The 24,049-nt window shown below is 57.8% G+C and overlaps 3 protein-coding genes across 12 annotated transcripts; 1 reads left to right on the top strand and 2 right to left on the bottom strand.

Annotated features, from left to right (window-relative positions):
* Nucleotides 1-306: 306 nt before the first annotated feature.
* Nucleotides 307-5,961, bottom strand: VWCE (von Willebrand factor C and EGF domains). The gene is made up of 20 exons (XM_041411106.1): nt 5,852-5,961; nt 5,281-5,375; nt 5,118-5,207; nt 4,723-4,851; nt 4,520-4,636; nt 4,337-4,453; nt 3,812-3,940; nt 3,405-3,712; nt 3,237-3,330; nt 3,066-3,148; nt 2,780-2,867; nt 2,586-2,671; nt 2,335-2,452; nt 1,866-1,951; nt 1,599-1,695; nt 1,448-1,530; nt 1,207-1,297; nt 1,032-1,114; nt 836-926; nt 307-731 (listed from the first exon to the last, which is right to left on the bottom strand). Exons 1-20 carry the CDS (start codon nt 5,959-5,961, stop codon nt 307-309), a joined length of 2,520 nt encoding a protein of 839 aa, XP_041267040.1.
* Nucleotides 5,962-7,507: 1,546 nt separating this feature from the next.
* On the bottom strand, nt 7,508-19,968 carry DDB1 (damage specific DNA binding protein 1). The gene is made up of 28 exons (XM_041412350.1): nt 19,845-19,968; nt 19,178-19,370; nt 18,432-18,580; nt 18,234-18,350; nt 17,155-17,376; nt 15,809-15,923; nt 15,613-15,710; nt 14,760-14,918; nt 14,329-14,412; nt 14,062-14,178; nt 13,629-13,731; nt 13,463-13,538; nt 13,275-13,383; nt 12,879-13,057; nt 12,635-12,798; nt 12,447-12,554; nt 12,028-12,235; nt 11,836-11,931; nt 11,553-11,664; nt 10,999-11,122; nt 10,597-10,761; nt 10,160-10,254; nt 9,866-10,036; nt 9,285-9,394; nt 8,928-9,097; nt 8,718-8,820; nt 8,376-8,499; nt 7,508-8,086 (listed from the first exon to the last, which is right to left on the bottom strand). Exons 2-28 carry the CDS (start codon nt 19,236-19,238, stop codon nt 8,003-8,005), a joined length of 3,423 nt encoding a protein of 1,140 aa, XP_041268284.1. The 5' UTR covers nt 19,239-19,370; nt 19,845-19,968; the 3' UTR covers nt 7,508-8,002.
* Nucleotides 19,404-23,767, top strand: TKFC (triokinase and FMN cyclase). Of its 10 annotated transcripts, none has more exons than XM_041412430.1 (19): nt 19,405-19,554; nt 19,951-20,025; nt 20,187-20,229; nt 20,315-20,504; nt 20,576-20,686; nt 20,770-20,951; nt 21,022-21,100; nt 21,200-21,289; nt 21,402-21,436; nt 21,533-21,617; nt 21,692-21,781; nt 21,865-21,981; nt 22,152-22,271; nt 22,355-22,492; nt 22,746-22,852; nt 22,936-23,039; nt 23,118-23,151; nt 23,258-23,347; nt 23,435-23,767. In XM_041412430.1, the coding sequence occupies exons 3-19, from the start codon at nt 20,224-20,226 to the stop codon at nt 23,603-23,605; spliced, it is 1,749 nt and encodes a 582-aa protein (XP_041268364.1). In that variant the 5' UTR covers nt 19,405-19,554; nt 19,951-20,025; nt 20,187-20,223; the 3' UTR covers nt 23,606-23,767. The 10 variants fall into 10 exon arrangements, with proteins under 10 accessions (XP_041268356.1, XP_041268364.1, XP_041268340.1 ...); XM_041412406.1 differs by having other exon boundaries at nt 20,182-20,229; XM_041412440.1 differs by having other exon boundaries at nt 19,412-19,554; nt 19,905-20,025.
* Nucleotides 23,768-24,049: the final 282 nt, after the last annotated feature.

The raw sequence follows: 24,049 nt of genomic DNA, 5'->3' as shown, positions 1-24,049 counted from the left end.
TGAGGAGCTCCCAGCCTCGGGGACCTGGGGCACAACATGTCCCTCCTGTCCCCAAACCCCACTCAGGGTGAGGGGGCTGAACACCTCCAGCACTGCCCTCATCATCCTGGAAAACCACTCATCCCAAAATTCCCAGAGGACAAGCCCCAGGGCACCACGTGCTGGTGGTGCAGGGATGAGGGGACAGGGAATAAATACCAGAGTGACTTTATTGGTGGCAGGGGGACAGCTGCTCCCTCCCCAGGGCCAGGCCTGCTGGTCCTGCAGACCCCCTTTTCCTCCTTTCCTTCATCCTCCTTCTCCTCCTCACGGCGTTCCAGGTACACCTGGCACCTGGAACCTGGGGCTGTCCGATGGCACCGCAGAGGGATCCTCGTTCCTGAGGGATTCCTGAACCTCAGGGCTGCCCGTGGGATCAGGGGGGGCTGTGGCCTCACAGAGGGGGTCAGGGGGCACAGTGGGTGCCAAGGGGTATCCAGAGGGACTTGGAGTGGTTAGAGGGGGCTTCCCAGCACCCCAAATCCCTGGAGAGGAGCCAAGGGGGAGTGTGGTGGGAAGCAGGAGCTGGGCCAGGCGGTAGCGGCGGTGTTGAGGGGTGCCAGGGGGTGAATCTTCAGGGACTGGGGACTGGGATGAGAATGGGGGTGAGGATGGGGACTGGGATGAGGATGAGGATGGGGATGAGGATGGGGACAGGTCACTGCCCTGCAGCAGGAGCCGGATGTCTGTGGCTGACGGAGGGAGGATTTTGGTCAGCACCCACCTCTTTCCCAGAACCCCCAGTCCAGAGGGGGCACATCTGAGTGCCTGGGGATGGATCCAGGGATCCCATTACCTGGGCAGGATGGGCAGCAGCCCACGGGCAGTGTGTGGGGCTCAGAGCAGGAGCGGGGGCACGGCCTTTCCTCACAGCTCACCTCTCCAAGCTGGAAAAACAGGGATCAGCCAGCCCAGCCCTTGCTGGGATCGAATGACACTGGCACAGGCACCATGGACACGGGAATCCCATGGGAAGGGGCGGGAGGTCTCACCTGGCAGGTGCAGCGGGTACAGGGCTGTCCCTCGGGAATGAAGCTCTGGCCGTTCTCCACCTTCCTGCCCTGGTAGTTGCAGTCTGCAGGGACCAATGTCCAGAGGGGGTTTTGGGGGGCTCGGGGAGATTTTGGGGGGTTCAGGGGGATTTTGGGAACCCGCCCGAGCTCGTACCCTCACAGACGGGGCAGCACCGACCCTCGGGGTGGAAGGGGTAGGAGCACACGATGGCACATTCCAGAGGCGAGCAGGCCACCGAGCCCAGCTGCGAGAGACGGGAGAGACCCCCGAGGGCCGGGCGTTAGGAACCCCGGAGCGCCCCCGGAGCTTTTCCCTGCAACGGAGCCAAAAACCGGGCTTCAGCCCACGGGGCGGGAGCCGCAAATCCTCTGGGAATGCCCGGCCCAGCCCTCACCAGGCAGATGCAGCTCAGGCAGGGATCCAGCGCCGACGGGAAGGTCTCGTTGTTGGAAAAGATCCTCCCCATGTAGGTGCAGCCTGCGGGGAGAGGGGCTCAGGCGGTCCCCGGGCGGCTCAGAATCCCGGAATTCCGGGCGCGCCCTCACCTGCGGAGCAGTCGGGGCAGCACTGCCCGGGAATGCGGATGGGATAAGGACACGTCTCCACACAATCCGTGCGCTGGCAGCTCACGGAGCCGTCTGCCTGCAGGCGGGAACACCCTGACAGACACCTCGGGATTCCCAAACCCGCCGGATTTGGGGGATTTGGGGCCTGACAGGCCACGGGCATCCTGAGAGCGGGAATGGAGCAGGAGCCGTGCGCTGGGGCAGGGATAGGGAAGAGGGAATGAAGCAGAGCAGGTTCTCATTCACCTGGCAGATGCATAACTCACAGGGATCGCCCGGAGACCAGATCTGTCCAACGGGAAACTCCACGCCATTGTCATCCAGGAAGCAACCTGGGTAGGATCCCTGTTCCCAGCTGTCCTGTAAAACCTACCCTTCCTGTCCCCAGGCGTTCCCTATATTCCACCCTTCCTGCTCCTAGATATTCCCCATCTCTCACCCTTCTGATCATCAAGTATCCCCACATCCCACCTGTGTCCACCACATCCCACCCTCCGTCTCCAGCTGTCCCCAGCTCATCCCACCCTACCCTTCCCCACATCCCATCCCCAAATGTCCCAACATCCCACTCTCCCCATCCCCAAGTGTCCCCCACATCCTCTATCCTAGCTGTTCTTCCCGTGCCATGCCATTCCCGTCTCCCCCAGCTTTTCCCCCTCATCCCTCTCCCTGTCCCTCCCTGCCATTCCCAGCTGTGTCACTCATCCCGACTCACCGGCAGGGGCTGGAGGGTCCCGGCAGGTGGAGCAGCACTGCCCGGGACCCAGCTGCCGCTGGTGCTGGGGACAATCCAGCATGGGGCAGGGAGTGAAGGAACATTCCACCTCTCCTCCCTGGGAACACGGGAATGGGTCACCTGCTGTCCCTGCCACCAGCCCCGAGCGAAGCTGGGATGCCCCCAGCAGGTGCTGGGAAGCACTGGAGTATCCCTGGGAATCCTCATCCCTGGGGACATCCAGGACCCACCTGGCAGACACAGGTGGTGCAGTCGTCCCCATCCAGGCTGAACCGGGCTCCGTGCGCATATGTGCGTCCCCGGAAATTGCACTTTTCTGGGAAAAGGGGAAGGAGCGGCGCTGGAGAGCCAAGCACGGCTCTTCCCTAACCCCCAGCCCAGCCCGGGGGTACTCACTCCCCCAAACTAGGGGTCCTGGGATCACCTGGATTGCAGGAGCAGCAGTCAGCCAGAGAGGGGCTGGGGCAGGATCCTGGGGGACATTCCGGGGAGAGGCAGGAGACATTCCCGGCCTGTAGAGGGGAACATGGGGCTGGGAAAGAGGACCCTGATTCCCCATGGAGGGATGAGGAGAGGGTGTCATCAGCTCCAGAGCATCCCAATCCATGGTTGAGCCAGGATGCAGGATGAGGGTCCCCAGGGACAAGGGTCTCCAGTGCTGGGAGGTTCCCAGGGATGAGGGGGGATTCTCCCATCCCAATCCAGCTCACCAAGCAGACGCAGACGGTGCAATTCCCATCGGATGGGGAGAAGACATCGCCCTCGGCCCTGGCCACCCCCTCGTGCAGGCACCCTGCAAGCCATGGGGGTCAGGGGCGTCCCCCTGGGAATTCAAGGGGGGCCATCCTAGGAATTGGGGGGATCAGGGGGTCAGGACTCACCTGTGCAGGTGGGGCAGCAACCCCCAGCCGGAGCGGGAAGCGGGTGGGAGCAGGGAACGGAGCAGCTCACGGTGTCACAGAGGACTCGTCCCCCCTGCCAGGACACGTGGTGGCTCATGCCAGGTCGGGATGGTGCCATGGGAAGGGGTGGGAGGATGGGATGCTCACCTGGCAGGTGCAGCTCTGGCAGCCTGGCTCTGTCCAGCGACTGCCGGGCTCCCGAGAGATTCCCCGGTGCCAACAATGATGGGATGGTGGGATGGAGGTGCTGGGGGCTCCCATGGCACGTGGGGATGGCTCAGGGAACAGGGATGGGGAGGAGGGAGGAAATTGGGTACCAGGAGCTGCCACAGGGAGGTGGGGAGAGGGGGAGCCTCTTGGGAGGAGGTGGGAGCCAGGAGGGAGCAGGACAAGGGTGGGTGGATGCTGCAGGGATTGCAGGATGGGCGACGGGGCCAGGATAGATTTGGGGTACCCTAGGAAGGAAATCAGGAAGGCAGAGACATCACTTGGGGCTGGCAGTGAGATGGGAGCATCCCACCCTGCTCCTCCAGCCAGGAGAAGGACACGGATACCTTCGCAGGACACCCTGTCCGCACTGAGCCGGTATCCGGGGCGGCAGGAGCAGCGGAAGCTGCCGGGAATGTTGTGGCAGCTGTGCTGGCAGGAGCGGCGCGTGCCAGGCCGCCGGCACTCATCTACATCTGTGGGATAAGGGAATGTGGCAGGAGGTGCTGCACCCTGGGATGTGGCCCAGGAAAGAGCCAGGAGCACCAGAATGGGCCCTCAGCATGACCCTCACAGGGATGAGGATGAGGTGGCAGCCCTGTGGTCATGGGCTGATGGACACCTCCATCCCTTGGGATTTGTGGCATGATGAGGGAAGGGGTCTGGCACAGTGCCCACAGGCTCATGGCCACCTGCATCCCTTGGGATTCATGGCATGGAGAGGGATAAGGGTTAAGCATACATGCAGGGGCTCAGTGACCACCTCCATTGCTTGGGATTCATGGAGAGGGAAGGGGGTGTGGCACAATGCTCAGGGGCTCAGGACCTCCATCCCCCGGGAGTGATGGGAAGAGCCCCATCCCAGTGCTCACCCACGCAGGAATGCCGATTCCCATGGAGGTGGTATCCGGGCCGGCAGGAGCAGCGGTAGCTGCCCACGCTGTTCTCGCAGCGGTGCTGGCACGGCGTGGCCTGGCATTCATCCGTGTCTGGGGGTTGGGATGAGGGTCAGGATCCCTCGGGAGCCCCAGCCGCCCCCCTGGGACCCCACGCACCCCGGCAGCTGCGGCGGTCAGCAGAGAGCTCCCGGCCGGCTCCGCACTCGCAGGCGAAGCCGCCCTCCGTGTTCACGCACGTCCCCTCGCAGGCCGCGCTCTGGCACTCGTCGATGTCTAGGGGGACACAGGGAACGGTCAGATTTGGGGTGTGGGCCCCACGGGGATGCCCACTTCCATCAGGATATACCACTCCCACTCACCGGTGCAGCGGACGCCGTTGGCTGTCTCGGCCATGGAGAATCCGACGGGACACACGCGGGCGACCTCCTGGCAGCCGCCGTGGTTACAGGACAGGTCACAGCCGTACTCTCCGCAAGTCCCCGGTGGCTCTGGAACATGGACGTGGCGTCCACGGGGTACCCATGCCACCCCAGGACCACTCGCTTCCCATGCCACTCCATGGATCCCCCAGGGATGGGGACAGTGCCAGGGAGAGAGTGACAAGGAGCCACGGTCACCTCCATCTGCTGGGATTTGTGGCATGGAGAGGGAATAGGGTTGGGCACGGTGCCCATGGGTTCGTGGCCATCTCCGTCCCTTGGGATTCATGGTGTGGAGAGGGAAGGGCACCCGGCATAGCCGCTTCTCTCAGTACCTGGGCAGGTGATTCCCTGCTCTCCATCTGGGCACATGCAAAGGTTGGGAGCGATGCAGGAACCACCACCGCAGCCGAAGGAGCAGAGCGCTGTGGGAAAGGGAACAGGAGCTCTAGGAATGGGAACAGGACCCCCACGAGCCCCCCAGACCCCAGTACTCACGCAGGGTGCACTTCCCGCTGCCCGGAGACAGCATCCAGCCAGGACAACATCCGCTGCCGGAGCCTGGGAGGCAGACGTGGGGCCCCACGCGGCGCCTGTGGGACACCAGAGCCTGAGGCCACCCTGTCCTGAGCCCCCTGCATGGAGCAAAGGTCCCAGGAATGTGAGGACAGAAGGACACCCGCAACGGTCAGGATGTGCCCGTGTACCGGGAAGCAGAGCATGGCACGGATCAGAGGAAGGTAGGATAAGGTGGGACAGAGAGGGGACAACCACTTCCCACCCATCCTGAACATCCCAGCACGTGGTGACGGGAGAAGCGCCCCCCAGCTGGACAGGGATACAGGGAGCAAGACAGGGATGAGGGGAGAAGCACAGGGATGCGGGGAGCAGTGTCATGCTCCCCTGGACCCGGGAAGAGGGAGGGAATTGTGGGGTGCCAGCCCCTCCGGCTGGGACCCCTCCGGCCAAGCCCTCCTGCAGCGGGAGGCAGGGACAGCCGGAGCTCGGCAGGCTGCCCATCCCAGGTGTAGCTGGAAGAGGGAGAAGGAAAAGGGGGGAATCCAGCTACCTTTCCACGGCAAAGCTGGCCGGCTTCTTCCTCGCGGGATACACCCTGCCCTGGCCGCTGGAGAGGAACAGGGACACACAGGCAGCCTGGAAGAGCAGCTCCACCAACATGACAGGCGGCTCCAGCACGTCCCGGCGCCCGCCTTCCCGCCTGCCTTCCCGCTGGCCCTTGGCCCTGCTCCTCCTCCTCCCGCCGAGCCGGGAACAATGCGGGATTGGAGGGGGGCGAGAGCGGGGGGGGTCACCGGCGGCACCCACCCCCCCCCCCCCCCCCAAACCCACACGGGGGGCCTGGGGTCACCCCAAGGTTGTCCCGTGCAACTGGGGCGAGTGGTGGCATCCCGGCCATTCCTGCCCTGGCTGCGCGTCGGGGAACGGGGTCCCCCCTAGGTTTGGGAAGCAGCGCGAAAGGCGTCCCCCCTTCTCTCCTTTCCCACATCTGGCAAAGATCCGGCATGGCCTCTCCCCACCCCTCCTCCTCCTCCTCCTTCTCCTGGAGGCGCTGGGCCGCCTTCCCAGCCCTGCACGGGGACCCACGCGGCGGAGAAAGGGGCCAAGTGGAGCCGGGATGGTGGGATGCATCCAGGAGGGAGAGGGATGCTGTGGGACACCCCACTCTGGTGACCCCCCGATTCCCCCCAGCCCCGTGCCCCCATCCCAGGGTAGGGAATGAAGCGAAGGTCGGAGGCAGGTAAATGATTGATCCCACAGAGCAAAAGGCGCTGCTGCCTCCAAAATTCTCAGTCCAGCATGGATTTCTCCCCACAAAATTCTGCCCAAGGGTTGGGATCACCCAGCAAGACACAGCCCCCTTCCAAATAAAAACCATGGTGGGGGGGATGTCACGCTGGTTTTTTAGGAACCCAATGCAGCCATGAGAAGCTCCTGTCCTAAGGGAATATGATCCCAAATCCCTGGGAAGCAGCTCCAGTGGCAGTGGATAAACAATGATCCAGCCCTAGCCAGCAGCACTTTTATCCCAAAAAAAGCAGGGTGCCAACACTGCATTGGCACCACCACCCCCCGTTTTGGTGGGAAAAAAAAGAGCGCTGCCGGGACCCGGGCTGTGCCGTTTCCTGGGCCTCCCAAAATTTGGGAACAGGCTGCTCCAGGCAGGTAAACAGAGCCTGAGGTAATAAAAGCAGCAGCACAGAGTCCAAGGTCAATCCCTGCTCCCCCAGCTCTCGGAAGAGATGTCCAAATATAGCCTTGTCCCTGTCGTCTCCTCTGAAAATACGGGATGGAAGCAGGAGCCAGGGATGATTCCAGCACGAGTTGTCTCTGGGAGGGAAGGATTTGGGAAAAACCTACATGGAATGGGACTTGGGGCTCACTTAACCAAGGGCTACAGGGGAGATTCAGGCTGGGGAGAACATGGTAAAAGCCAGGATAACCCCCAAATTCCATGAGAGATGTAAAGGAGGTGGGAGACCACGAGAACTATTAATGACTAGCCAGAGGCTGGAAAATCCAGCTTTCCCAAAAAATTCCACTACAATCTGCCTCTCAAGGCACTCACAGTGCCATTGGCAACCAGGCAACGAATTAAAATGTCCTACAAATCCAATAAAAGCCAGAAAAATGCACCTGAGAAAGAGGTGTCCCCAAGATCCCAGAGCCGAGGACACAGATATCATCATTCCTCAGGACACAGATCTTTCCTCGTGAACTACTTTATTTGGCAAAACTCTGAAACCAGCAACAGCTTAAACTTCCCAGAACCTCCCTCCCTGAGCAAGGCATGGATCCTATGGAGAGAGAGTTATCCCGCTCGGCTCCAGCCTCAGCTGCTCCTCAGCTTTGATTCCTCTTCCAAAAAACCACAAGGAATCAAAGAAAAAAACAGGATCAAAAGCGAAACCAAAAGCCAAAAACAGTAATAAAATATCTAACAACACCAGGGAAAAGGGAATCGAGGCAAGGGCATCAGATCACAGTGGATCACCCAAGGAAAGTTCTGGGCCCAGCCAATTCCACAGAACTCGTGAATCCCAGCAGGAGATGACTGACACCTCCCCAGATTCCTAAAAAAACTGCTTCCCGTGTGAGATTCCGTCCCCCTCCGGCCGCTGCTGCCAGTGTTGGGCACAGCTGGGGAAGGATTCTCTTGCTCCATGTGGAGGGTAGGGGAAGGGAACAATCCCAAATCCTGCTAATGGATCCGGGTCAGCTCCTCTACGATCTTTATCAGGTCATCCACGGTGGCTTCTCTCTTCATCCCACTTCCATCATCGATCTGCACAGGGAGGAAAAGGCATTGGAGACATTGGGAGGTGCCAAAAAACATTTCCAGATCATTCAGAAAGGTGTGGATTCAGCACTTCCCAGAGAGGTTGTGGCTTCTCCACCTCTGGAAGTGTTCCAGGCCAGGATGGACAAGGCTTGCAGCAACTTGGTCCAGTGGGAGGTGTCTTTAAGTCCCTTCCAACCCATACCATTCCATAACCTTAAAATTCCATGATTTACTGAGCCTGGATTCCTGAGCAAGATCCTTGAAGGATCCAAGGCCACACTCCCAAGCTCACCTGCAGGTTTGCCACCACTTCCTGCATCTTGGGCCTGCTGATGTCCAGGAAACTCTCAATCAAGTCTCCATCGATGAATCCTGTGGCTGGTTCCGTCTTCCGTTCGGTGTGGAACGATCTCCAGGTGCTGCTGTCAAGGAGCCAAATCCACAGGGAGTAACACCCTGGACATGGTTAATGGTGGGATGGCAGTGGTGGGTTAATGGCTGGACTCTGTGGTCTCAGAGAGATTTCCCATCTTTAATTCCATGATTGCTCAGGGCAATGGCAAACCCGCTCCCACCCTCTCCAGCTGGTAAACTCCGCCCATCACAAGTTCCTGGCTGGAATGCTAAAGGATATAAGGAATGCTCAATCTTCCCCACGCTCTTGATGACTTTGTTGAGCCTGTTCTGCATGTCCAGGAGCAGGTTGTACCAGCTTTCCGACAGGGATGTCACCAGGCCTGCACAGGAATAATGGTCATGGGAATGTGGCAGGGGGTGGAGCTGGATGAACTTTCGAACCCAAACCATTCCAAGATTCTGCAGGGAATCCTTCCCTGCTCCTTACCGATCATTCCATTGACAGTGCCAAAGAGCACGGATCCCTGGGTGGGCGTGGAAGTCTCTCCCAAGTTCTGCATGACCAGGGATCCATGGCAGAAGACATTGACGAACTCTCCCAAGTGGGATAATCCCACTTCCTGCAGGTGCTGCCGCTCCTCATCTGTCGTGGCGGCACTGGAATCCCAAACACCACTCAGTCCCAGATAGAGGCACTCCAAACTTTCCCTTGCTCCCAAAAGCTGGGAATGCTCCTCCAGTTTTCCTGAAGATCCATCCCATCATCCCATCCCTCCCAGCACATGCTGTCCCATCCCATCCCATCCTGCCCCATCCCATTCCCAATCCATCTCATCCAGTTTACCTGTCCTTCTGGCACACAAACAGATTGAAAGCGTTCTCCGCTCCCAAGAAATTATCATCATCCAGGATCTCCACGGCACTCATCCAGTTTGGATTGAAATCCCGGGCAATCTGGAAGGGGCCAAGAAGGGACACGCTGTGTCCAGGTGGCCTGGCCTGGGATCCTGCATCCTCATCCCACCCAACACCAGTATTCAAGAGCAAGGTGGGATCCAGCATGTCCCTCTCTGCTCCAGGAAGCAGCTGAGCAGGAAAGGCACTCGTGGAGATGGTCCTAGTCCAAGTGGCACTTGGATAACATCCTGAGAAAGCGTAGAGCAGCCTATGCCAAAACCACTCGAGCAATTTAAACCCCCATTCCAAGTGGACACCAGGCATCCCAGATGGCACCTCCCACCCACCAGGCACCAGCTGCTCTTCCCACAGCCAGTTCCCTGGAAACTGAGGGATCCATTGCTCCAGAAACCACAGGGATCCATGTAAAACCTTATCCAGTCAAGCCAAACTCCTCCATTTATCCCCTCCAACACCATTCCCTGTGCCCAGAGCTGTCGGAATTGATGCCTGGCACCGCTTCCGTACCTCCTCGAAATTCCCTTCCATGGGTTTGTAGGCCAGGAGCAGCACGGAGCGCATGAGGTCTCCCACCAGGATGAAATCCCCCTTGGTTTTCAGGTACAGGGCCATGATGTTGTTGTAGTGATTGCACTCCGTGCGCAATTCCTTCTCCGCTGTCCACTCGTACAGACGGACCTGTGGGATGGGACATGGATTGGGATTCTCCACATGGGAGCTGGGATATGCTCCTCAACAGACATCTGGCTGACATCCAGATCCACAAGCACACTCCCGAAAAAAAGTCAGGGCCTTGCCTACCGTGCTGTTGATGCTGGCTAACAGCTTCCCGTTGAATTCCACCATGGAATACACAGCTCCCTTGACCTCCTTCTCAGCCAGGCTCTGCAGCTTCCCTGGAATAAAGCCAGGCATTACTTGATTTGTTTATCCAAAGAGTGGGAAGTCAAGGGGGGGTTCAAGCCAAGCTGGCTTGAATTTTGCTTCCTAAAAAACTGTCTCTGAGGGGGACAAGTGACATGGAAAATAAATCCCAGAATCTGGGGCTGGTAAGGGATTCTTGGGCAACTCTAGCAGACAGGGAGAAAGGAAACACAGCATCTACAGATCCTGACAACAGATTCCTTGGGAAAAACTATCTGCTCCTGTGACACAAGCTCTCTGGGGTTTGAGGAGCTCATCCCCGACCTCCCACCAAAAAAGCTGGATTTTTCCAGGTGAGAACACCTTGTTCTTACCATCGGAGTAGTGGAAGACGACGATCCGGCCCTGCTTGGGCTCCGCTTCCTCGGGATACACCATGGCAGTGCCCACAATGAAGTAGGTGTTGGGATCCTTTCCCAGCTTGCAGGAGACCAGGCTGAGGGCATACTCATTTTGCAGGAATTGGTGAGCATGGAGCACTGGGGGGGAAAAAAAAAGTGGGAAAGATAGGAACAACTGGGATCCCCAAGTCCTTAAACTCAAAGCTTAAGACACATCCTAGAGATTCCCTGCCCTATTCCCCACCACCTTGTGCCATCAAAAACTGTTATTCCCTTAAGCTCATGGCTGATTTTCCTCCAGGAAAATGCTTTGGCTGAACCTCCCCATGGCTCCTCCAGGATGGAAAAAGCTGGATTTTGGGATGGGACAGGTACCTTCGAAGGTGTGCTGGTCTATAATGAGCAGGTTGTGCACTTCCACCTCCTCTCCGAAGGATGTCTCGTGCGGAGCTGTGCTGCTGGAAAACAGCTTGCTGGTGCTCACGCTGCTGGACAAGGCCTGGGAACAGGAAAATCCATCACATCCCAGTGCTACTTGGGATATCCACACAGCCTCAGGTAGCCAATGAGTGGGAAAAGGGATGGGAGAGCAGGTGGAGCAAGGAATGAGTACAGGGACACACTCCCTGCTCCTGCAGGGCTTAGTGTTAATCTGAGTTTACAAAGAGCTGGTTTCCAGAGCTGGATCCTTGGGAAAAGGAACACTTTGGAAGCCTGTATGGGATATGGAAGGAGTAGCACCCAAAAATAAAGGGGATCAGGTGGAACAGTGGCTGTGTCACCCCCTCAGAGAGATCCCACCATCCCATTCCTCTCCAGCTGAGGAACAGGACTGGACTCACAGCTTTGGAAGAGAGGACCATCAAGAAAAACCTGGATCAGGAATTCTGATCCCCACAGCACAGGGATGACCCAGCCTGGGATCTCACCTGGGTGCTGGCACTGGGTCTGAGTGCCGTGGTGCCCCCACTGGCATCCTGCACCTCAATCCGGCTGGAGAGCACCCCGAAACACTGGGATACCTCCTGGTAGCAGATTTTTCTGTGGGATAAACATAGCCAGGTGGGTGGGAGAGCCAGGAAAGGCCTTTTCAAGAGCTCTGGAAGCAACAAGAGCTGTCTGTTTGCTCCTGGGATGGCAACATCACCCCAACCCTTGTCCTGTGCAGCAGAGCACCCTGATCCCAGGAATCCTCATCCCAGGAATCCTCACCTGGGTGACTCATAGAGGGGAACAGTGCGGATGTGCAGCTTCTGGATCTCATCAATGGTGCCAATGGTCAGGGTGCTGTTGTTGGCCAAGGCCAAACTTGTGGGAAAAAAAAATAATGGAAAACTGGGTGAAACAGCAAGAACCTCCCTCTCCTCCATATCCGTTAGGATCAGGAACTCGTGGCAGGCTCACCTGTCGGGATATCCATCGGAATTGAGGGGGCACATGTAGTTGACCTCCTTGAGGTTGACGTTGGAGAAGACCAGCTTGTGGTTGCTGCTGTAGATGACGGTGGGGCGGTCGGAGCAGGCGAACACGTTGGTGGTGGACAAGGAGCGGAATGTCCTCAGCACCGTGGGCTGCGTGCCCAGGGTCACCTTCTTCCTGTCACTCAGCAAGCCTGGATTCAAAGGGAAAAGGGATTGGGATATGCCACAACACCTCAGGGAAAAAAGGATTGTGGGTAAGCACACCCCAAATTTAAGAATCTATCTCCTTCCTCCAGTGTGCTGGAGAAATCCTCCAGCCCACAGCCAGTCCCACCTGAGCATGAGGCTGAGAAAGCAAGGAGGATCTTTCCCAAAAAAATGGAAAGGAAGGGAAAAGGTCACCTGTCTCAAGGCTGAGGCCGAAGTAGAAGAGAGCTCCGTCCCCCAGGGCACACAGGAGGTAGTGGCTGCTCTCAAAGGTCGTCATCAGGATGGAGCGAGGGATAATCTCTATGGGAAGCAGGGAAAGGGATGGATGAGGTCACTCAGGACATGGGCAGTGACCACTGCCACCCTTGGGAGGCTCCTACCTCCTCCCAGCATCTCCTTGTGCAGCAGCTCGAAGGATGGAAGCTTCAGGATGCGGGCAGAGATGTCGGTCCAGAGCCCGATGGCGCAGAGCGGGGACATCCCGTTGGAGTCTCCCAGGGGGGTGATGTCCAGGCAGGCCACCTCGTGCTCCATCTCCGTGCAGCTGGAAGGAAGCAGAGAGGACAGGTGTCTGCCTGGATCCCAAATCCCAGCATCCCAAGAGCCCTCAGGATGTGGGCTCACCTGATCTGCCGGAGCTCCTGGGGCCGGATTTCCAGGTAGTACAAGGCTCTTCCCACAGCCACCACCACCTGGTTGGTGTTGCAGGAAGCGACGCTGATGTTCTTCCCATTGGGCTCTTTCCACTCGCTCACCAGGGATTTGGGCTCCTGGCTGACTAGTCGCACCGAGGCAGAGGTGATCTGGGAAGAGAGACAGGAAAAATCATGGAAAAGTGCGTTTCCAAGGTGGGTGGCACAGCAAGAACCTCCCTCTTTCCACATCCCTTAAAACATGAACCCAGGATCCTGTTTACTGATCCCATCAACTCAGGAAAGCACTCCAACCTCTGGCCTGGATATGTCACGATCCCTATGGCACCAGGAGACCATATCCATGTTTTCCTCATGCTAGATTTACCTGGATCAGCTGCTGATGTGCCACGTTGCCGCAGAAGAACGTCTGTTGGTCATCCACAAATCCTGTGAGCTCCGTCTCTTCCACTTCCTCTCCATTCAACATCAGAACCCTGAGAAGGAAAGGGAATTCCCATTAATTCCTGCTCCAACACGGGGCTGAGAGCCTGGATCAGCTCATCCCACCTTTACCTGGTCTGGCCAACAAACGACAGCACCAAGGTGTTGTCCGTCTCCCGGTGCGGATCCGACCTCAGTGGCCACAATCCTGCAACAAGGAGTTCCTCACAATTCCATATCTCAACCTCATCTGTGCCCACCATGTTCCCCCTCAGGTTGTAGAACACCTCCCCCGCACCTTTAATTCCCGGCAGGTCGATGCTGGCATGCTCATGGATCCCGATGCCGTTCCGGATGATCCGCAGCGATCCCTCTTTGAAGGCCCCGGAGCAGGTGACCAGCTGGAGGAAAAGCAGATGGACTTTACCAGCTGTGCCTGGGAAGCTCTCCCACTCCTCTCTGGGAGGTTCCATTTCTCATGGAAATGGGGAAGCCATTCTCAAATCATGGAATTATGGAATGGTTTGGGGTTGGAAGGAACCTGAAAGATCCACCAAGGCCAGGCTGAACAGGGCTTAGAGCAACCTGGTCTAGTGGAAGGTGTCCCTGCCCATGGAATGAGATGATTCTTAAGGTCCCTTCCAACCCAAACCATTCTGGGATTCTATGATTTTATGGACACACTCAGCCAAAAATTCCCAGCAGTGAGGAGGGAAAAGCAGGAATGTTACCTGGCCTTGGCCTTGCCTCTCCAGGTCCACCACGCACATGTCCACGATGGGCCCGAGGTTGGTGAAGGTCTCCATGGCCACCACATAGGATCCCTGCTCATTGCTGTCCACGTTGAGCTGGGAATAAATACTGGAATCAATTTTTGTCTTTCAAGAAGCAGGACTGGGAAAGGGCAGGCAAGGAGAAGAGAGAAAATGTATCCACATCTCCAGGTTTTGATGGAAATCGAGTCCTGTGGGAACACGCAGACAGGAGTTGCCACGTACCTTCACGAGCTGGGAATCTCCAAGCCTGGAGCCAACAAACACCACTCCATTATCCAGGTAGGTCAGGCACTCGGCAATGGATGTCTGGGAAATGGGAAGAGCCAGGTCACCCACCCGTGGCATGGAAAGGTCCTGGCACACACACACACACACCTTCCACCACTAAGCTGTTATCCAACAGAAAAACCCTGGGCATGGTAAAGGGATTTAATCCCTTCATAAATCCCAGAGTCCAAACTCCTCCCAGTACAAGTACCAGGAAAAAAAATGGGAAGGAGGTGTAAGTTTAAGTGCCCACAGGATATTTTCCCAACCGTTCAGGGCTGTGACAAATATAAGGCTCCCAAAATTCCCACTCATTCCTGAAACAAGCCTTTCCAGACTTGGGAGAATCCTAGGCAAGTGCCAGGGCTGGCCCAGGTGATTCCTACCTCTCCCAGCAGCTCCACACGCAGATCCTTCAAGGTGACAGTGCCGTCCATCTGCTCCTCCTTCTCCAGGAGCAGCATGAAGAGCCTCCCTTCCATGTCTCCCAGCAAATACCGCGATCCGTTGGGATCCACGCGGTTGTGGCACACGATGGTGCTTTGCTGCAGGGAAAGAAGGGAATTCCAGGATTACCCTCAAACAGCCCCAAAATGGTTCCCCCAAAGTTTTGTGCGGGTGATGTGCTCCCAGCTCCAGTATCCCACCCATTCCAGAGCTCCAGGAGTGGACTGAAACCTTCAGGCACCAATATTCCTGTTTCTTCCCCCAAGATTTTTAGCCTGTCCTTATCTCCATCTTAAAAGGACTTTTGGATGGCAGTTCCAGCCTTCTTTCAGCTTGGAGCAGCACTTCAGCCATGCCATTGGTGCTTCCTCCTCTAATTAAACATGGGAAGTGGCCTGTTATTCCCACAAAACCCACAACTCCAATTGCTGTCCCGAAATCTTTAAGCCTTTTCTCCTCTGAATAAGTCTCCAAGGGGCTCATCCATGTTTTCCACTGCCTGAAATGAAACCAGGCTCTGTCCTGGAACTGTGCCCAGACCATGCACTAATTCCTAATTAATCCCATTCCCTGGGGCCCAAACAAAATTCCAAGAGCTCTACAGAAAGAGGAGGCACACAGGGATCATGGATGTCCCTCGGCCCCCAAAAACAATGACCAGGAAGCCAAACCTCAGGAAGTCCAAGTAAGCGGCACTGTTAGACCTCACTTGGGACAACAGGGGTTTGAATTCCTGGCTGGAAGGCCTGGGAAAGGAGGGATTTTTTGGGATGCAGTCCTGGATCCCCTCACCTTGATGATGGGAGGAGCAATAGCCAGATATTTATCCCCATTGTGGTAGGTGATGGATTCCTGCCCGATGATAATGGCGCCTCCGAAGGGCTCCGGCACTGCGGGGCACACAACAACCATGAGACAACCTGCCGGGGAAAAAGGAGCCATCCGGCCTGGAAAAACATGGGAAGATCTTTTACAAACAAGGCCCAACCTGCAATGACCATGGAAGCTTCAGCCTCCACATTTTCCTGCTTCCAAGGGCCTTTGTTGAATTCCTTCTCCCGCAGGGACACCTCGTATGTCTTCACGTGGCGGCCCTGGGGGTCCTGGAAGAGAAGCAAAAGTGGATGAGATTCCAGAAGTGAGGAGATTCCAACTCAGCTCCTACAAAAATACCCATTCCAGAGAACTTCTGAGGCTTCTCACCTCCTCATCCTCCCCCACAACCACACCATTTTCCGAAAATTTTCCACATATAACTACCCCCTGTGCTGGAAAAGACTGGAAAGTATTTTTCCATTGTTTTACAGTAATATTTCAATGATATATTACAATTATATGGGAACTAATATTCTGGAATTTGTGTTCCTCTGATAACCTGGGAACAAGTGGCATAATGGAGTATCACCTTCTCCTCCAGCTCTTGCAAACCTTCAGGAATTCAGGGGTTTTTATCGTATTTCCCTATAATTTCAGAACTTCCCAAAAATCATCCCATCCCCTGCTGTCCTATTCAGACCAAATCCTGGGATAATGGGTAATAAGTGGAGAAAGAATCAAGGAAACAACTTGGAAACACTCTCATCTACATAGGCAGGGATCAAAACAATCCAGAGGTTTATGAGTCAGAACTGACATCCTGCTCCTGCTCCAAGGGTTCAAGTTGTTTTGACACGGATTGTGGAATCCTTGAAGTTGGAAAAGCACTTTTCCAACTCTTCCCCCAAACTCCAGGTATGCAGTGACAAAATGGTTTCCTCCCTTCAGGAAATATGGGGGGATCCAGCAGTGCCCAAACAAACAATAATGGAGCCACTGCTGGCATGGGATTTCAGCTAAGCTTGGGATAGTCTGGAATTTAACAAGGGAAAGCTAATCCTTTGCTCAGTCAGAACAGCAGAGGCTCTTTGGATCAAAATAGGCATCCAGAGAAAACCTGGAATGCTCCCTCCATAAGGAACCAGGTGATGGGAGAGGTTATGAATCCTCTTTACACACCTGGAATCACCTCCCAAGAATAGCAAGCAGGTCACTGCCTTGTTTTTTAAGGAAAGGCTCAAGTCTCGCTATGGGAAAAAACAGGTTGTGGATCTTGCTGGAATAATCCCTAAACTCCTTCTGGGGGGTATAACAAGGAAAATTCCCACCCAAGGCAGAGCTGCCCAGGAATCCTGTGGGAAAGCGCTGCTTCCTCCCTCACAGAGTTGGAAAAAGGTATTATGGAGGAACATGCACTTGGAGGAGCTGGAATCATCCCCCATTCTGCCTTCCAAAAAGCCTTTGGAAAACCTCGGGAGCCCTTGGCTCCACCTGGGTTATCCACGGATAAGCAGGCACCTGGTAGACGAAGCAGATGGTGGGAGCTTGGCAGCCGTAAAGGAATTTCACATCGATGACCTGGAGCTCTTCCAGGCGGATGTTGAAGGCCTTTAATTCCTTGTTATCCCGATCCAGGGGGATGACCTTGAAGAGGCCGTCATAGAGCCGCAGCCCGATCATCCGGCACTCGGGATCGATGATCCCAATGATCCCGGTCTCTGAGGGGCGCCCGATGCGATCCTGAGGGAGAATTCCAGAGAGAGGGCAAAGAAAAAGGTGATTAGTGCCAGGACAATATCCCTGAAAAACAGGGACAGGAGTTAGTTGCCAGCCCTTAGCTGAGGAATGGCTCCTTGCACACTTCCCAACAGGCTTGAGAATTCCAGCTGGGAAGCCTAGGGAGGAGACACCTTTCCAAGTGCCCCACTTGGCAGAGCTCCCACACCGCACAGCTTCACCAAAAACTCCCACAGGACTCATTTCCCAGGGAAAATTTGGCCTCAAAAGGAGTTTAGGCTTTAATTTTCCTTAAATTTAATTCGTTATTCTACAGGGTCTCCCAAGAATATAGTTGAATCCATAGGGAAACAACTTGGAGCATCCTGATCTAGTGGAAGGCATCCATGGCAAGGGGTGGAATGAGATGATCTCTAATCCTGTACTGTCCATCCCATACCATTCCAGGATTCCATGTGCTGATTTAGATGAGATATTGGGAAGAAATCCTTCTCTATGAGGGTGCTGAGGCCCTGGGATGGATCTCCCAGAGAAACTGTGGCTGCCCCATCCCTGGAAGTGTTCCAGGCCAGGCTGGATGGGGCTTGGAGCATCCTGGGATACCACAAGGTGTCTTTGCCCACAGAAGGGAACTGGATGAGCTTTAAGGTCTCTTTCCCAACCCAAACCATCCCAGAATTCCACAAATCTTTCCAGAGACCAAGACTAACTCTGGAAACATCCTGTGACCCATCCCAGATCCAGCAGCCGGCAAGGAACCACCAAGAGAGCAACAGAAATCCAACACCCTGCTGCACCAGGAAGGCAAAGCCATCCCTAGGGATGGGAATTCCCATCCCAGGTGCTGCATCCCCCCTCACCTGCACGTTCCCATGGGCACGGGTGATGATGTCGATGCTATCCCCGTTCTGCTTGTATTCCAGGATGCAGGCGTTGTACTTGGCCGTCAGGATGAACAGCAAATCCTTGCTCTCCCCCTGCCCGAAAAACCACGGTCAGTGCCAATTCCAGGGGTGGCCATTCCCGTCCCAGCCCGCCCGGGTGGGCACAGCACCCACCTTGGGGCGGAAGAGCTCCATGACGGCGGTTTTTCCGTACATTCCCACTTCCTTGACGGGCCGGAGCCCCTCGGCCGTCACGACATAGATCTCCAGCCGGGTGTTTTTGGCAATCAGCAGGTTCAGGTCCTCGGCAGAGGTGAAGTGTCCTGGGAAAAGAGGGAAGGAATCCCAGAGCAGGGATCAGCTGGCACCGCTGCACTTCCACAGCCTCCCCGGAGCATCCCCAGATCCCAGCAGTTTCCTTCCACAGTGCTAAATGCTCTCAGAACTGCTTTCCCCCAGCCTGCACTCCTTGTTTTTCAGCAGAAATGCTCTTCCTGCTGTCTTTCCTCAGGAATCCTCCTTCCTGGGGTCTCTTCCCACCACGCCAGCACTGCCAGGGCTCTTGGGGCTCCCGTGGCTTCCCCAGATCCCACTCTCTCTCACTCCTATTACCGATTTCAGGAGCACTTTGATCTTTCCTCTACCCCAAAATCCCCCAGTATCCCAAAACCCTCCGGTACTCCCAAACCCTCCGGTAAACCAAAATCCCCGGTACTCCCAAACCCCCTCGTACTCCAAAACCCACCCGTGAACCCCAAAACCCTCCCCCTACTCCCAATCCCTTCCCGGTGCCCCAAACCCCCCTCCCGGGACCCCCAGCACCTCCATCCCGCCGTGCCCCCAGCCCCCGGTACCCCATAACCGCCCTCGCACGCCACCCCAAACACGGTGCTCCCGCCACCCCCCGTGCCCCGCCGTACCGGTGACGCAGCCATTGACGGCCGTCGGCTTCTGCGCCGTCACCACGTAGTTGTAGGACATGCTGCGGGAACCGGGAGGTCCCGGGGGAGCGCGGGAGAAACCGGGGGGAACGGAGAGCGCGGCCTCTCTGCCGCCGTCGCCGCCCCTTCCGGGAAGTGGGTGCGCTGGGCCGCTCTAGCCCGCTGGGAGGACCTGGGAGGAGCAGACGAGAGGAGCCGCTCTAGCCAGCCGGGAGGACCGCGAGGAGCAGACGAGAGGAGCCGCTCTAGCCCGCTGGGAGGAGCGCGAGGAGCAGACGAGAGGAGCCGCTCTAGCCCGCTGGGAGGAGCGCGAGGAGCAGCCGATAAGGGCAGTTGGAGGACTCCGCCGAGCGCAGGTGTGGAGGGGGATGCGCCGGGGGTCTCCCCCTGAAGCCGCGGGACCCGCGCTGATCCCACCCCGATCCCACGCCGTATCCCGAAGGAAGGGCCCCGCATGGGAGAGTGCAGCCCCCTCCCTGCAGCTCCGTGCCCCCCGAAGCTTGGGGTAGGGGTCCCCGCTGTGAAGGGGGAGCGTGGATCCGTCAAGGGCCTACACTGAGAGGAGATCCCTGAACGTGGGAGTGCCCCCAACACAAAAAAAAAAAGGGGGTCCCTATTTGGGGGTAGTCCCATCCTGATGTCTCACCTCAAAAGGGGGTCCTCTTGGAGGGGGGAGCCGTCACTGTCCTCTCTCATCCCAAAACAGGCGGCCTGTTTGGAGGTTATCCCATCCAGGCGCCTCATTCCAACAGGGCGGCCTGGCTGGGTGCGGAGGGAGTGGTCACGTCTTGGCGCCAAATCCCAGGAGGAGCTCCCTGCCTGCGGAGGTGTGCCTGTTTGGGGACAGCTCCAGCGCCAGCCCCGTTCCCACCGGACACTCCCCATAGCATCACCATCACACCAGACACCATCCCATCCCGCCCCCTTCCCAGCCCCCCTCCGGACCGCTGTCCATTTCAGACTGGACCTTGCCCTCTTTCCAGACAAGATTCCATCTTCGGATCCGAGTGCGGCGCTCCGCTCCCATGGAGGTGAGCCCGGAGCAGGGGGGTTGGCATTCCTGTGGGGTTGGCACTCCTCCTTTTCCCATCCCACCGCTCCCCGTTTTTCCCACAGGTCCCCAAAAAACTGGTGACAACGGTGTCCGGCTGCGCCGATGACGCGCTGGCCGGGCTGGTGGCCTGCAATTCCGGGCTCCGGCTGCTCCGGGGACACCGGGTGGTCCTTCGGGATGACCTGCAGGCCATCCGTGGCCGTGTGGCACTGCTGTCCGGGGGGGGCTCCGGCCACGAGCCCGCCCACGCAGGTGAGACCCCCCTGTCCCACCTGTACCCCCCACCCACGGACACGGTTCCGAGCCCTCTTCCCTCTCCGCAGGCTACGTGGGGAAGGGAATGCTGACCGGAGTGGTGGCCGGAGCCATGTTCGCATCCCCGTCCGTGGGCAGTATCCTGGCGGCCATCCGGGCCGTGGCACAGGCTGGAGCAGGTTGGGAACGCACCGGGCTGGAATTTTGGGGTTCCTCCCTCCAGTGCTGCATCATTCCCGTTGTCTCTACATCCGTCCTGCAGCCGGGATCCTCCTGATTGTGATGAACTACACCGGGGACCGGCTGAATTTCGGGATGGCCCTGGAGCGGGCGCGGGCCGAGGGGGCCGACGTACGGATGGTGGTGGTGGGCGACGACTGCGCCTTCACCAAGCCAGGGAAAGCCGGGCGCCGCGGGATCTGTGGCACCATCCTCATCCACAAGGTTCTGCTGGGACCCTTTATGGGGATTTGGGGAATTCTGGGGGGTCGCTCACCCGCTCTGCCCGGGACAGGTGGCGGGAGCTCTGGCCGAGGCGGGAGCGAGCTTGGATGAGATCGAGAAGAAGGCGAAGGCGGCTGCCAAAGTCACGGGTGCGTTGTGTTATCCCATGGAAATGCTGTCCTGTGACCCCCCAGCCCCTGAATCCCAAAAACGCCCCCAGTTTTAACAGAACATTCCCACCTGCACAGGTACCCTGGGTCTCAGCCTATCTCCCTGCAGCATCCCAGGATCCAAGCCCTCGTTCCAGCTGGCTGAGGACGAGATGGAGCTGGGGCTGGGTGAGGAGCGGCCCCTTGGTGTCCCTCTTGGGTCCCTGGAGGGTCTGAGTGTCCCTGCCCCCCCGGGGAGGCATCACCAGGGCTGGGATGTGACACGGCCCCATCTCCGTAGGGATCCACGGCGAGGCTGGAGTGCACAGGATGAAGGTGTGGAGGAAATTCTGCTGCTTCTTCCCCATTCCCAGATCCCCCTATTCCCAGACCTCCCCACTCTGCTCTTCCCCTCCTTCGTGTCCCCTCCAGGTGCTGCCGGCAGATAAGGCTGTGGAGACAATGCTGAAGCACATGACGGATCCATCCAGCGCTTCCCACCTGTCCCTGACCCCTGGTGAGCTCCCCAGGACCCTCTTTGCTCCTCCAAACACCCTGGATCCCAGTCTCATCCTGCCCCCCTTCCTGCAGGATCCTCTGTGGTGCTCGTGGTGAACAACCTGGGTGGATTGTCCTGCCTGGAGCTGGGAATTGTGGCCGGAGCTGCTGTGCGCTGCCTGGGTGAGTGCAGAGGGGAGCTTGGGATCCCATTCCTTGGCTCTGGCCGCTCTGGAATGACCCTGTCTCAATCCTGGATCCCGCAGAGAACCGAGGGATCCGCATCGCCCGGGCCTTGGTGGGATGCTTCATGACAGCGATGGAGATGGCTGGAGTCTCCCTCACCCTCATGCTGGTGGATGAGGAGCTGCTCAGGTTGATCGGTGAGTTCCCAGTGGGAACGTGGCCTGGGATTGGGACACAGGGGTTTCCACGTACTGGGTGATGGGCCACAAGGTCAGTGGGATGTCTGGAGGTGGAATTCCTGGCTGCTGGGTGTGCCAGTGAGGATCCAATGAGATCCTGAGCCACCACATGTCTCTGGCTTTTCCAGATACCAAGACCATGGCCGTGGCGTGGCCCAACATTCTCGCGGGACCGGCGACCACCCGGAGGGAGGAGGTGCCAGCACCCACAGAGGCACCCAGGAAGCCACAGGATGAGACTGGAATTGGTACAGGGCTCCCGTCCCTTGTCACACCGCTCTGTGCCTTAGTTTCCCTCGGGAATGTGCAGGGATGCATCTCCTCTCCGCAGGGCTCAGCACGGCACGGGTGGAGCGGGTCCTGCAGCGGGTGTGCAGCACCTTGCTGGATATGAAGGAAAAGCTCAACGAGCTGGATCGGGGAGCAGGTGACGGGGACTGCGGCCACACCCACTCCCAGGCAGCCCAAGGTGGGTGTGGGGGTCGTTATCCAGGGAATTGTGGGGAATGCTACCCCAATGGCACCTCCCAGGAGCGGGAACTTCCCCAGGACATCCCTTCTTGGGACTAAGGAAACCTGGGGTGTCCCTTCTTGTATCCTGGAATGTCTCTGCATCCAGTGGCAGCTTCTCTATGGAATTGAGGGCTGTCCCTGCTTGTCCCCACGAGGGACAGGGGACTGCAGGACCACCCCCCATCCTGTTATCCCTTCCATTCCCACAGCCATCCGGGAATGGATGCGCTCCCGGCCACCTCCGGCTGCTCCAGCCCAGCTGCTCTCCTCCCTGGCTGATGTGGTGCTGGAGCATATGGGAGGCTCCTCTGGAGTGGTGAGTGGGAATGGGAATGGAAATGGGAACGGGAGAACACACCTGGCCGTGTTTCCAGGATACGATTGATGATATTCCCAAAGCTCTACGGGCTCTTCCTGACGGCGGCTGGCCAGAGCCTGCGTGGCCGCAGCGATTCCTCGGCGTGGGCTGACGCCATGGACGCCGGGATTGAGGCCATGCAGAGGTCAGTGCCGGGGGCTGTGGGATCCCAGTGCCCCCTGGGAATCCCAGTCCCCCCTGAATTTCCCTGCATCCCACACAGGTACGGAGGAGCTGCTCCAGGAGACCGGACAATGGTGAGTGCTGGGAGAGCCCAGGAGGCGTGAAGGCTTCCAAGAGGATGCCAGGGAGTTCCCAGCTGGCCTCAGCCCTGGCTCCCAGACTAATTCCCACTCTTTGCAGCTGGATTCGCTGTTTGCAGCCGCACAGGCTCTGCATTCCCTGCGCAGTCCCGGTGCTGACCCGCTCCAAGTGCTGGCAGCAGCTGTCCAGGTGTGGAGAGCTGGGAGCTGAGATAGTGGGGAAATTGGATGGGAATCCCTGCCATTATCCTGGAAAACACCCTGTTTTCCCTGGCAGAGCGCGGAGGCGGCGGCGGAGGCCACCAGGCACATGGAGGCTGGGGCAGGCAGAGCCAGCTACATCCGCTCATCCCGGCTGGAGCAGCCCGATGCCGGGGCTGTGGCAGTGGCAGCAGTGCTGGGAGCGGTGCTGGAAGGGCTGCGGGACCCCCTGGGCACCTCCCAGTAATGACAGGGATGTGTATCCCTAAAAATTCCTGTCCCCTTGTAGTGATAGAAACGGTTATCCCAATAAGCCCTTGTGTTCCCCGTGTGAGAGGGAGGTGTATCCCAAAAACCCCATGTGTTCCTTCAAGGATGTTTCTCAATAAAGGTTAGGATGTGGCCCCCAGTAACCCTCTGTGTCCCCCATGCTAGCTTGGAGGGGGAGGATGGTGGAATTTGGGGGTGTGGGGGTGCCCCCCTTTGCTCCAGGCTGGGAAGGGAGATGGGAACAGGGATCCTGTGACTGGGGGAGGAAGGAAACCCAGGGTGTGGAGGGGAAACCACAGAGCTCACATGGCTCTGGGCACGGGGTCTGGGGGCGATTCTGGGAAAGGGGCAAAGGAGAAGTGGGGACAGGGCAGAGCATGATCCCAAATCCCGTGGGGTGACCACGGGGAGCTGTCCCATG

The sequence above is a fragment of the Onychostruthus taczanowskii genome, unplaced genomic scaffold (genome assembly GCF_017590055.1).
Source record: "Onychostruthus taczanowskii isolate IOZ18803 unplaced genomic scaffold, ASM1759005v1 scaffold101, whole genome shotgun sequence".
NCBI lineage: Eukaryota > Metazoa > Chordata > Aves > Passeriformes > Passeridae > Onychostruthus > Onychostruthus taczanowskii.
This window is presented reverse-complemented; position numbering and strand designations above follow the sequence as displayed.

Excerpts from the sequence above, each read along its gene's own strand:
- VWCE (XM_041411106.1), bottom strand. The coding sequence starts at position 5,961 with ATGTTGGTGGAGCTGCTCTTCCAGGCTGCCTGTGTGTCCCTGTTCCTC. Across the intron at positions 4,852-5,117 it reads GCAGGGAATCACCTGCCCAG|AGCCACCGGGGACTTGCGGA; the intron begins GTACTGAGAGAA and ends TCCATGTTCCAG. Across the intron at positions 4,637-4,722 it reads CAACGGCGTCCGCTGCACCG|ACATCGACGAGTGCCAGAGC; the intron begins GTGAGTGGGAGT and ends GTGTCCCCCTAG.
- DDB1 (XM_041412350.1), bottom strand. The coding sequence starts at position 19,238 with ATGTCCTACAACTACGTGGTGACGGCGCAGAAGCCGACGGCCGTCAAT. Across the intron at positions 14,413-14,759 it reads GTGTGGAGCTGCTGGGAGAG|ACATCCATTGCCGAGTGCCT; the intron begins GTAGGAATCACC and ends CCCATTTCCCAG. Across the intron at positions 11,932-12,027 it reads TCCGATGGATATCCCGACAG|TTTGGCCTTGGCCAACAACA; the intron begins GTGAGCCTGCCA and ends TTTTCCCACAAG.
- TKFC (XM_041412381.1), top strand. The coding sequence starts at position 19,653 with ATGGGAGAGTGCAGCCCCCTCCCTGCAGCTCCGTGCCCCCCGAAGCTT. Across the intron at positions 21,618-21,691 it reads CCACCTGTCCCTGACCCCTG|GATCCTCTGTGGTGCTCGTG; the intron begins GTGAGCTCCCCA and ends CCCTTCCTGCAG. Across the intron at positions 23,348-23,434 it reads TGCTGGCAGCAGCTGTCCAG|AGCGCGGAGGCGGCGGCGGA; the intron begins GTGTGGAGAGCT and ends TTTCCCTGGCAG.